Source organism: Capra hircus, chromosome 6 (genome assembly GCF_001704415.2).
Source record: "Capra hircus breed San Clemente chromosome 6, ASM170441v1, whole genome shotgun sequence".
NCBI lineage: Eukaryota > Metazoa > Chordata > Mammalia > Artiodactyla > Bovidae > Capra > Capra hircus.
In genome coordinates this window covers 25,045,493-25,058,460 of record NC_030813.1, presented here as the reverse complement: position 1 = coordinate 25,058,460, position 12,968 = coordinate 25,045,493, and the positions used below count along the sequence as shown (strand labels likewise).

Here is a 12,968-nt window from a genome sequence, read left to right as displayed (position 1 = left end):
TCTTGTTTCATGCATCACTGCACTGGCAAAAACTTCCTGGACACAAATAAAAACTGGGATAATGGGAATTTTAGATTTTTATCGATGTATTTAATGCTTCATTAGTTGTAACAACTATTTATAGCTTGCTGAAGGTAAAACATTTGTCTTGTCCTTATTTCTTTGTAAAGACTATTGTCCTTGCTAAATTTTAATGCCTCATCCTGTGTTTTCTATAGCATCCTGTGCACAGCTTCATCGCAACACTTCCTATGCCTGTTTTGCTTACTGAGCTGTATATTCTTTAATGACAGGTACCACAATTTAGTCTCTTATTTATGGAGGATGGGAGGAGAGTGGGAGGGAAGAAGGGATGGAGGGAGGAAGGAAGGAGGGAGGCCCAGTGCCTGGCCACTCACCGCACAACTTGAAGGACTGCACTCACTCATATGCCATGTAAAATGCATCCTTGGAGCACAGAAATATGACGTACACGTGTGCGGCTTAGAATTCTGCAATGTGGTACTTCTAGTGAACAGCACACATTTGCTACTCAATGCCAGGTACCAGCGATGAACTCTGACTGTCAAAGAACCCAGGAGGAAATTAAAGCCTTGAATGATAGACTGCATTCCTAGAAATGAAAAGCACGTGCTAGAACTGTGATGCCAATTACACAAAGATTAAATTAGGCTCCTGGATGAGGTTTATTTTCCAACTGACAACTTATATAAGGTAAAACAGTCTCCAAACTAGACAAGAAACACTTATTTATGTGGTTGAAAGAGTGAATTAAATTACAGTTTAAACATTTGAAAACAGTCTGGCGGGGGCGGGGAAACCTATGTAGTGCTCAAATTGTACTTTTAAAAATACTATTTTATTTATCCTCACGTATGAAAAAACGGATATACTACCATGCATACATACATACCAATATTGGAAACAGAATTCAATAATGAATCACACCTAAATTTACAAAGACTAAACAAACATTAAAAAAAACACTGATTGGTTATAGAAAGCAGAGTGGAAGAAAAAACCATTAGCTATCATCTTCATTTCCATTAAAGACCAGCACCCTCTAAGAAGAAACAAATTCGTTAGTGAGACTCACCTACAGTGCACAACAATATATACAAATGAAAGTTAGTGATTGTACTCGTTTCGTTCACTTTTCCTAAGCCACTTTATCTTCCTCACACTCAATGCAAAGAAAATAATATGAAGAAAAATATGTCCTCATTATTCACAATAAAAAGAGTCTGCCTCATTCTGCAGGCCTGGCATATGGTATAAAAGGGAGCACTTCATGGCTCAAGGGGGTCGAAGTATCATTTTGATTCTGAGCCACCAAATAGGATCTCATGCGTATTTGGTGACTGGACTAACTCCACGGGAGCTGTGATAGACTGAACCATTTCTGTGGTATCCCCAGATCTTACCTACACAAAAAAAGATAACCATCAACCTATGCATAAATTCTATCTGTAAGGCTCTTTTTCTAGAGTAAAGTGGAAAAAGGGGGTCCTTGAGTACATGGATACAAGTGTCACTGTGGCCTAAAGATTGCTGGATTGATACTGTGTCTGATATGATGAAGAAAATTCCAGATTAAGAAACTTCCACAACTTGTCTCAATTCTTCAAATAATGGAGCAAGTTCCTTTTCCAGGCTGACAATTAGTCCTAAAGCAAAGAGATTAAGAAATTTGAACATTAGAAAAATGCTCATCAAAATTTATATACTAAAAAGTAAATGAGACATAGCTCATTTTCCATAACTATACTTAAAACAAAATACTGTGATTCTGAACAAAGTAATTGAAAACACACAGTTATTATGAAGTTTACTTTCATCTATTATTAATGTAAATAAATAAAACCATTATATGTATTAGAAGATGTAAAATGAATTATATATGTGTTATACTTTTGCTGGAGTTTTATGAAAAACTTTAATTCATTTATACCTCATTATTTCAAAATTTGCACCAGTTCAAGAATACTACACATGATTTTTACCAAAAAAAAAAATAAAGACCTTTTCCTGACCCAATTTTAATGAACTTTATCAAAAAACAGATAGATAGCAAAGAAATAATCAGATACTTATTATAAATTCAGTAAAGCTAAGGCACAAATGGATATTTCAAAGGCAAAAATGTTTTAAAGATGCCTCACAGGACTATAAAACACACACTGAAAGAAGCAAGCTAATCTAGAAATCAGCACATCCAGCTTGTTAGTTTCCTAGGGTAGAAGGCTATATATCTTAAATACTGCTTGTTTTTTGCTCAACTAAAGATCTTCTTGTCTCACACAGCATTCAAAGCACCTGGGATTCACAAGGAAATGTTCTACGTACTAGAATACAATTCTGGAGATTATCATAATTTATAACAACTGATGATTTTATAGTATGATAGTGATTTATCACAACTGAGGTTTAACATATTTAAAATACCAACACCACTACTATCCTATACAAAGAGTTTTCACATACAGTATTTTATGGCTTGAAAACATTTAGAAATGAAAAGACACCCAACAGTTCATTAAATCTAAACCCCACATTTTAAACATGAGCAATCTAAATACAGGCTTCAGTATTACAGTTAGAAACAAAACTGGCTCAAATATCTTGGAAAGAAAAAAACAGAACAGAAAAGTAAAGCAGTTCTAACAGTGGTGAAACCTGGAGACAGACCTTTAAAAAATTCAACTTAAACTAAAACAGAGTAAAAAAAAATTGTAATTCAACTGAATACTGTTATGATTTTACACAAAAATAGCCAGTGAAGACCACTGGATATAATGAGATCTTACAATGCTCTCTAGAAAGTACAGCTTCCAAGTGTTTGCCCTCAAATTCTTCCACTTTGAAAAAGAATTGAGTATATTCATCCTAGTCACACTCTTCAAATTCCCAAATACATTTACCTTGCCCACTATTGTTCAAAATTTTATAGATTGGTCCTCATGGAACTGAATTCATCTGTGATCATTTTTATGTTTTGTTTGGTTATTTTCTCCACTTTTTTTTTTTTTTGCTTTCTGAAACTGTTGTAATGTGAGCAAGATACTGTATTAAAGAGGTGAAAATAACATTTAATTTTCCTTTCTATCGTAAATGATCACTTATCTATATATCATCTCATCTGAACTAAAAAAATAGCATAAGATCAAGGAAGCAGTTCTTAGCTCCATTATACAGATATAAACAATACAATATTTGTTTATAGTTTATAAACAATTGTTTATAAACTATAAACAATTCAGAGAAGTTATATTTCCAGAAAACAAGGAATAGATGGTAGCGCTGGGCCATGCATTAAGGTTTTCTTACTCTAAATCTGTATTCATATCATATTAGACTGTTCAGATCCAGTATTATAAAGATTAAAAGCTGTATTTAAGGTAATTAAAACATACCTGTATTAGCATTGCTGCTGGCTATGAAACTCACTACCAAAGGTAAACGATTGAATTGAACCACCTAAAAAGAGAACAAGATCTAAAGTATAATGTTATATAGTGAAAAGGTGGTATAATTCAAATCAAATATCTTAATCTTTCTAAAAACTTTAAATGTGCAAGATATTAGCTTGACATCATGGTATTACGTCATGAAAGGTGAAAGAGCTGAAAATAAGTATTTCCGTAAAACAGACTTACTAATTATCTTAGAGACATTAATATCACTTAGTCTGGAAAGTTTCTAAGGTGGGGCTGTGTCTTCCTCATCTTTTTTTATCTTCTAAAGCCCTGCAAAGTGTCAATTACATAGTAGGGGCTCAATAAATATTTGATAATTAAGGAGCTAAAGGCATTCTCTCTCAGTCATTCAAGTGGTTATAACGTCTCAATCTTTTGCCTCCTCTGTACCACTATAATTTAAATTAACTTACATTTAAGTTAACTTAAAATCAGCTATCTTTTTAAAAAATTTAGCTTCAACCTAACATTTACTGACTAAATTAAAGGTCAGATGAGCTGGTTATCTTCTGCCTAATAGATACTAAAATACATAACCTTTAAAATAAAAAGTAACACATATGTATCATTGGTAGTGCATGACTTAAACCCTGGGAAACTCTGCTCTATGGAAAGCAGTGTATGCTCAATTGCTCAATACTGGAGTGAGTTGCCATGTCCTACTCCAGGGGATCTTCCAGACCCAGGAACTGAAACAGTGTCTCTCGTGTCTCCTGCATCAGCAGGCAGATTCTTTACTACTGTGAAGAAGTTACGGATTCATTCTAAAGAAAATACAGCTGGCGATCAAGAGATCTGAAGCAACTAATTTCTCTCCCACAAATAATAACCTCATTTATTTTATATATTTATATATTTCAAGCCAAAAGATGGGATTAGTAGCAATAACAAATGTAAATAACTATCATTTGACTTTCAAGGAAAATCCTGTATCTGTCACAGCAACAACCAGTGTGTCATTTGAGAAATCACAGTTGTTAAATAAGCTAAGGGCACCATCTACTGGAGGTATTAATAACAGTGACCTGACTTACCCTTTTTAGGATAATATATATTTTACTATTCAATCTTTTAATCTAATTGTTCATATTAATTCCTGAAGTAAAATGTGAAAAAAAATCACTACAGTTTAACATAACCAATTTGAAGGTGAAGATGTTAAAATTCCATCACTTTGGAAACCAAAATTTAGAATTATTAAAACAAACTATTCTACAAAGAAGAGAGAATAATAGTTGAAATCATCAGCAAACCATTTGATAATTATGAACTTACCTGGTAGGTGTTATAGTAACAGATGATACTTTTATTTTTTGAAAGTCCGAGTTTGCTCCCTTGGTCTGTCGCAAGGGCAAAAGTTGATAAGAAACCAGGTCTCAAAGCATGCTCTGGAGCATTATCATTGGCCACTGGAAATACAAGTGATTTAAGTAAAAATTATGTAGGATATACAGTGAGAAGACATTTAGAGTAGTTTAAAAAAAAACAAAAACATAAACTTGTAGGAAAAAAAAAGCACAAGAGTTATGCTTCACAACACTGAAGTTCATAATACTAATTGGGTCTCATCAGTTTAGGTGAGAAAAACCATTCAATCACAACTAAGGGAAAAACTACTGGTTCTCACAATTTTTCAAAAAATTTCAAATGAATACTAACCGTCTCTATCTTCTTAATATCTAACTTAAAACAGGTTATGATTATCAGTACAATTAATAAGTTGAATATTCTGGTTAACTATGAGCTAAGTGAGAATACTGGAAAAAAGCTTTTAACCTTTGCTCTTACAAAACCCACAGAAGCATCATTTGTAGATGATGATAATTCTACACCTGGCCACTGATAAAAGTTTTTTACACTCACTGAAAGGTCTATGTGGAGTTGGTTGTACCATAAGTGCTGAGCTTAAGGTTTTAACAGAGATCCTCAAAAAGAACACTGGAGCTGGAAAATCTGAGATTATTTTGTTCAAAGTCCTCGTTATGGAACTGAGAAAAGGAAGTGATTTGCCCATGGCTACCTATGTTCTGTGCTGGGTTAGGAAGCACACTGTATCACATATCAGAAGATGATGGGTTCTATAACCATCTTGTCACTGACTCATGAGTAACTTGGAGCTGACAATGTACTCTTTGCACTTGACCATTTTCATTAATAAAATGAAAGAACTACATTAGCTAACTTCTAAACTTTGATTGAATTCTAAAGTCTGAAATTATCTGAAATATATGATAACCTCAGGTGGAGAATATATTGTAAACAAAATATGCAGAACATTATTTAACCTTTCTGTCGTATCACATATACTAAAAAAAAAAAAAAAAAAAAGAGTTAAACCCTTAGGCAAAAAGAAACCTTTTCTTTCCTTTGTTTTAGGTTAACCAACTTTTCTTTAAGCAAAAATTTTTGCTAGATTCTGGTTAACTAAAGTAACTGTGAAGTTAAAAGTTTTTCAAAATCTTATTTCCAATAAGGAAGAATAAGAAAGAGTAAACAAAACAATAAATTTATGTTAATTCAAATGTATGGCTGTTTATCCTAAAACCACCAGCAATACTGATGAAAAATATATGCTGGGGGAGTCCATGGGTATAATATGTCTAGCTGCATATATGCTCATTCTCATGATTCAGATTTACTAATTGTTTACATTATACATAAAATGTCTTTAATGGGAAACTGGGCCTTCAATAAATCCTTATTTAAACTCTGCATCCTATCATGAAATAGTTGATATATAATTAGATTCCAACCTATCCTTCAACACACAACCTGAATGTACTGAAATGGGTTATTTTTTGCTTGCTTTCTGTATTACCCAAATATAAATACATTTTTATTCAAAAGCAAACATGGCACTGACATGTAATTGCGGCGTTTTACCTTTAATGACAGGCACTCCATCTCTATCTGACACAACAATAGCATGGAGCCCCTCAACACTAGAAAGAAAAAGTTAATGTATTATAAAACACTGTCTCAAAATATGTACCTTCAAAATCATAATAATTCTCATATATATTTCTGAAAAACCATGAGAACTCAATCACTGATATAAGCTCCTATAATATGTTTGCAAAACTCTTCCGCCATAAGAAGCAAAAAAGAGACCCAGTTGCTGCCTTCACACAACTTTTGCAATCTAAAAGGAGAGTGGCTATCATTCAGATTACCTCACACAAATCTAACACTACAACTGTGAGAACTGCCATTAAGAGATGTGTGGGGCTACAAGAGAGCTTATAAAAGGAGGGGTAGATTCAGATAGATGGGTCAGGGAGGGCTTCCCGGAGGAAGTGGTACCTCAGCTGAGACGTTATGGTAATAAGAAGAGTGGAGTGGGGAGATCACTGTAAGCTGAGAGAACAGGACAGAAAGGATGGAGGTCACAGGGCAATCCTCTCAACCACGCCTACACAAGAAGTAAACAGAATGGTCAAGACCACAGCTCTGAAGTAAGAAAGACCTGAGTTCCCGTTCAGGCTCTGGTGTTTACTGTTTATGCTACCTTGCATCAGTTACAAAACCTCGCTAAGCCTCAGTTAATATGAAAATGGGGATACTTGTACTCATTTGTGTGTGTAAGTCATTTCAGTCGTGTTCAACTCTCTGTGATCCCATGGATTGTAGCCTGCCAGGATCCTCTGTCCATGGGATTCTCCAGGCGAGAATACTGGAGTGGGTTCCCATGCCCTCCTCCAGGGGATCTTCCCAACCCAGGGTCTCCTGCATTGCAGGCAGATTCTTTACTGCTGAGCCTTTGGCTACTGTGAAATTTAATACAATGATGCATGCAAAGTGGAAGGTGGCTGGTAGACAATTAATATTCAAAAATATGAATTAATATCAATGTTGTCATCTGTACACACTGAGAATAACATAATTTGTCCCTGCAATTTAAATATGAAATTATTAGTGAGAATTCCTAGAGCCCCCAAATGTTAAAAATTATAATGGGGAAACACTCAAATCATATCTGCCTGCTAATGCAGGAGACACTGCCACAGTCACCCCAATCTTTAGCAACCACTTCCCAGACTGGTCAGCAGCCATCAATACTGAGGCAAGATCCTCCACCAGCAATAACATTAAGATTCATTAAAGGCTCAGATGAGGGTTAGGCACTTTCTAGCAATAAGGTATTTTTTACCTAACGATGTACACTGTTTTTTTAGACATCATGTTATTACACATTTAACAAACTACAGTCGAGTGTAAACATAACTTTTATATGCAACAGGAAACAGAAAAAATTATGACTCGCTTTATCTCAATATTCACTTTACTGCAGTGGTCTGGAACCAAACCCACAATCTCTCTGAGGAATGCCTGTATCTTAAAATATCTGCAAAATGCAATGTTTGTTGTTTCTACTATATCCCCAAATAAATGGATGATTGTTATTAGCTTAGGAAAGAGAAGTATTAGCTTAATATTTTAGCTTAGGAATGAGAAGTATCACTATTAACTTAATGTGCAGGTGCATAGAGTATCTCTGACGGTTAACAGTGGGTGTCTCTGAGACAGGAATCGTGTGGCTGGATGAGAGGGTTAAGAAACTCCTCACTCTGTGTCCTTCAATTAACTTTTGCATCTTGAACTTTATAAATATATTGCCTACTCAAAACGTGGCAGTGTTAGTTGCAAAGTTGTATCCAACTTTCTGTGACTCCATGGGCTGTAGCCGTGGAGTGGTAGGCATTTCCTTCTCCAAAGGATCTTTCTGACCCAGGGATTGAACCTGAGTCTCCTGCATTGCAAAAAATTGTCAATCACTATACTGTGTACCCCCATGTAGATGCAGCAATTAAGTCTTAAAAGCAGTATGAAAAATAAAGGCAAGTTCCTAGGTTTTTTAATCTAGTAAACTGCTGTGAAAGAACTCTAAAGTGGCAAGAAACTGGGTTCTAGCCCTTCACCATTCACCAGCTGTTTAATTTGAGACGTCATGTAACTTCTCTAGGGATCATGTTGTTTATCTGCAAACTCAAACCATATCACTTGTGCTACCTAAGATTATGTCAGCTATTTGAAAGTGCTAAATAACAGCAGAACATAGTATTAGTCTAAGATAAACAGAAACAAAATACTAAACAAAACACGTTAAGCAGAATTTATTTAATAACAAATTAGTAATTTTTTACCTCGGTAATTTTTTATACAGGAATCGTTTTAGATCCTGAAAGAGAGTATACAAATTTTATTATAATAATATGCCTGGTACTGGTTCTCTAGACACTGTCCTATCCACATCTCAGGTACCTTAAGAATTCATTCACAACCATTCTTGCTTGTGTTTTGTCTTTCTCATTTTGCTTTTGATGCTTTAAGGAGTGGTGTAACTTGCAACAACTAATCTTTGCTTCTAAGCCTCAGTTGCATTATTTGCTGAGTAAGCATAATTAAAGACCCTACATTATAAGACTGTTACTAAAGTTTATTGAAAACACTCATGTCAAGTGATTAGCATATCCAGCAGTGGAAACACAAATACATATTAGCTATAGCATTAGATCATACTTCTCATACTACTGTACATCTTGTTGCTAACTTTGCATTCACTTCAGAATATATTATGAATATTTTTCCACATCCACAGACTTTTTAACGTCACTTTAAGATCCGAGGTAAGTTGAGTAACTTCGTGAAACTCAGTTTTCTTACATGACTAAAGACACATGACAAAGTGTGTCAAGCATTTCGCATGGAACATAATTATGACTTAAAAAAATTATAAGACTACTTTGTCTCATTATACTCTCTCATCTGGGGAATTTCACTGACAGTCCAGGTAGCAATCATGAGTTCTACATAGGTAAATCAGATACATGTTCTTTTGACCCTCTAATTCCTACTACTCTCCAAACCTCAATGTTCATTTTAGTTCATGCTATCACCACCAGCTTACCTTTGCTCTCATCTTAAACACAAAATCACAAAGCCCATCATTTTTCATCCAAAATCTAGATTCCCTCAGTCTCTTCCTGTGTCCACTACTGGCACTACTGTTCCCTGTTACTTAGCTTTGAAACTTAAGGTAATATAATCACCCTAAACTCCCATGTGTCACTTTAAAAACCACTTGTGAAGTCAAGTATTTTTAAACTGATGTTCTCCTCTCCTTTTCGGATGACATTTACAATTTAGGTTCATTTTAATATTTATGACTTACACCAGCCTCCCAATTGGTGTGATGGTCTATCACTTCTATCTCACACATTTCTACACAAAGCCAATAATCATATAATTCTCCTTCTCTAAATGGACAATTGCAGTGACTCTCAAACCTGGCTACGGACAACACTTGCAGAGTATAAAAAGAACTCTGACGTCTGTATTGGAAATGCTCCGCAGAGCATTCCCCATGCAGCCAAGATCAAGAACCAGTGTTTGAATGGCTCTCCACTGTTTACCGAATTATGGACGAATCCTGGAGATATTTGAGGCTCTCTACAATATGGATGGGCTGCAACACATTTTATAGTCCTGCTTCCTACCACTCCCTCATACACTTCCTCAGCTCCAGATGAAATGGGCTATTTACAGCTCTGCAACACACATCTTTCTGTTTCCTATCTTTAACTTTGCTCATGCTTTCATTCTAACTATTAATAGTAACACCCTCTGGATCTTACTTTAAAAAAAAAAATGCTACTCATCAATTAGAGCTAATCTCAACCACCAAATACTCCAAACAGGCTTCCCTGATAAAGACAAACTGATGTAATCCCTCTCTTCTCTGAATTTTCACACAATAATGTATGCATAGCTATGATCACTTGCCTATTGTACTTTTTTCTTTAACCTTTAAAAATCCTTAAGGAGAGAAATTATACCTTAGTTATCTTTATTTCTCCCACAGCCCTTATTAGAACAATCTTTTCAAGGGAGATGCTCAAAAGAATTCAGTGATTTGATTAAGCCTGGAGAATAAGGCCTCAAAAATATACTGGAAGACACCCAAAAATGGAGTGATAAAGACATAAAAAGTTGCTAAATGTTGAAACACATAATCCTGCAACCTAAAAGAAAAATCAGATTCATATTGTTGAATAATCATTTAGTGTAGTTAAGAACATGGATTCTGGAGTCTGCATGGGTTGGTATCCTGACTCAGCAACAAACTAGCTGTGTAATCTGAGGAAGTTACTCGATCTTTCTGTGACTTAGCATCTTCATCTATAAACACAGTGATTAACAGTGCATATCTCATGAAAGTTATTGCAATAATTAAATGAGTATCTGTTCAATGTTCCAAAGAATATTTAGCGTATATATAAACAAAATGTGTGTGTGTTAGTTGCTTAGTGGTGTCGGACTCTTTGCAACCCCACAGACTGCAGCCCATCAGGTCCCTCTGTCCATGGGATTTTCCGGGCAAGAACACTGGAATGGGTTGCCATTTCCTTCTCCAAAAGGAATTATAGAAAGAAAATGAAGTCGCTCAGTCGTGTCTGACTCTTTGTGACCCCATGGACTGTAGCCTACCAGGCTCCCCCATCCATGGAATTTTCCAGGCAAGAGTACTGGAGTGGGTTGCCATTTCCTTCTCCAATATAAACAAAATAACAGTATGTAAAAATATAACAGTATGTAAAATATAAACAAATATAAACATTAATAATATTAATTCCCTGTTGTTTCCAGAAACTAGTACAATAAAGTTTCCTAAATTTAGAATTTTAATTGTATTGCTGTGTTAAAAAGGCAATGGTTATAAATCATCTGAAATTGCTACAGTGAACCCAAAGAGACTTAACTGGAAAAGGATTCAGAGCAGCAAACCATCATTTAGAAACTGAAATGGTAAATATGAAGAATCTGTCTTATGCCCGCAGAACTGGGGCGTGGGAAAAATAAAATTGTCTCAACCTCAGGCACCTTTAAGTGTCTTCCACCCCCATTCCAGGCAGAAACTCAGGGCCCCGAAAATTACTCCTATTAGTCTCTGACTTCAGATCCTAGACAAAGTAATTGGAGGGAAGCGGTAAAACGAAACAAATTTGTATTTGGGAAGCGCTCTCTCCCCACCCAGTAGTCTCAACCTACTCTCCACTCTCTCCTTCCTCTTATATGGGGGTGTTAACTCACATCCGCCATGATGAACCCCTTTCTCCCGCAGGATCAATCTCCACGCCTGAAAGAGAAACTCCGGGTGACTCTCCCCTCAAGACTTCCTCTCCCTCCCCACCCCCAACCTAATAAGCAGTGTCAGCTCTCCGCTGGGTCAGGCAAGGATCCACGGCTCCAGGGCTCCAGCCAAGGAGGCTGATTGGAGTCGGAATTCCCAAATACTCAGCCGGGTAACCGAGATGCCTGACAGCCCACTAACCCCCAAAATCCAAGCCCAAACGGGAGGCGAAAGCGGCATCTTCTCTTCCGTCTCACCACCCGCGCCACTTGCGGCCTATGCCACCGGGCAAAGTGGCTGCAGTTACCTGGGTTTCTGGGTTGCCTGTTTCTCTGAACTGCCACTTCAGGGACAACTTCTGGGACAGGTTCCTCTAAAAGCCGCAGTCACATGATTTGTGACTTCTTCTATGCTCCCGGAAGCACTTCTCAAGACACCGTCGCTAGGTGACTAGGGATTTCCGGGGCGGTACTTCGACTAGGGAGCGCGCATTTGCGCGATAAGCCCCGGGCCACTCACCGCGGGTGCTTTTTGCATCTGTGAGGAGTTCAGGCTGTCCCAGATCTCTGCACTTGAATAGAGATTGCTTTGCTTTGAGATCCCGGAACCCTGAAGATTCCCAGAAAACGCAAGCAAGAAAACGTATTTGTTTGAGGCGGGTGCATAAATTTCATTATTTTTTTCTTGTGGTCCGTTATCTTAAAACCTCTTCTTGTAGATGAATACATTTAAAGGGGGTGGTGTTACATACTGAACAGCAAGCCCCAGGTCCGTCGGTCTCTGATCGTAATTTATTAATCTTTTGGCTTCCCGTGGGAGCTACCCTCGTACTGTGACTTGTCTGGATTGACTCAAGGATCCTTGAGCTTTCTGGAGATCTCCTCTGTGCGTACATCAAGCTTTTACATATGCAGACATGGAGCAACCTTCTTTCATTGGCTCTTTATTCAGAAGACCATACTTTTTAAAAAAAATTTAAATTTATTTTAATTGAAGGCTAATTGCTTTATAATATTGTATTGGTTTTGCCATACATCAACATGAATCCGCTACGGGTGTACACGTATTCCCAATCCTGAACACCCCCCCCCCCCCCATACTATACCTCTGGGTCATCCCAGCGCACCAGCCCCAAGCATCCTGTATCCTGCATCGAACCTAGACTGATGATTCGTTTCTTATATGATATTATACATGTTTCAATGCCATTCTCCCAAATCATCCCACCCTCTCCCTCTCCCACAGAGTCCAAAAGACTGTTCTATATATCTGTGTCTCTTCTGCTGTCTCACACACAGGATTATCATTACCATCTTTCTAAATTCCATATATATGCGTTCGTATACTGTATTGGTGTTTTT

At 36.7% G+C, this 12,968-nt stretch overlaps 1 protein-coding gene across 1 annotated transcript; it reads right to left on the bottom strand.

Moving 5' to 3' along the window:
* Positions 399-12,046, bottom strand: LAMTOR3 (late endosomal/lysosomal adaptor, MAPK and MTOR activator 3). Its single transcript, XM_005681375.3, has 7 exons — positions 11,915-12,046; positions 11,568-11,613; positions 8,621-8,655; positions 6,360-6,418; positions 4,752-4,885; positions 3,414-3,477; positions 399-1,667 (listed from the first exon to the last, which is right to left on the bottom strand). The coding sequence occupies exons 2-7, from the start codon at positions 11,574-11,576 to the stop codon at positions 1,594-1,596; spliced, it is 375 nt and encodes a 124-aa protein (XP_005681432.1). The 5' UTR covers positions 11,577-11,613; positions 11,915-12,046; the 3' UTR covers positions 399-1,593.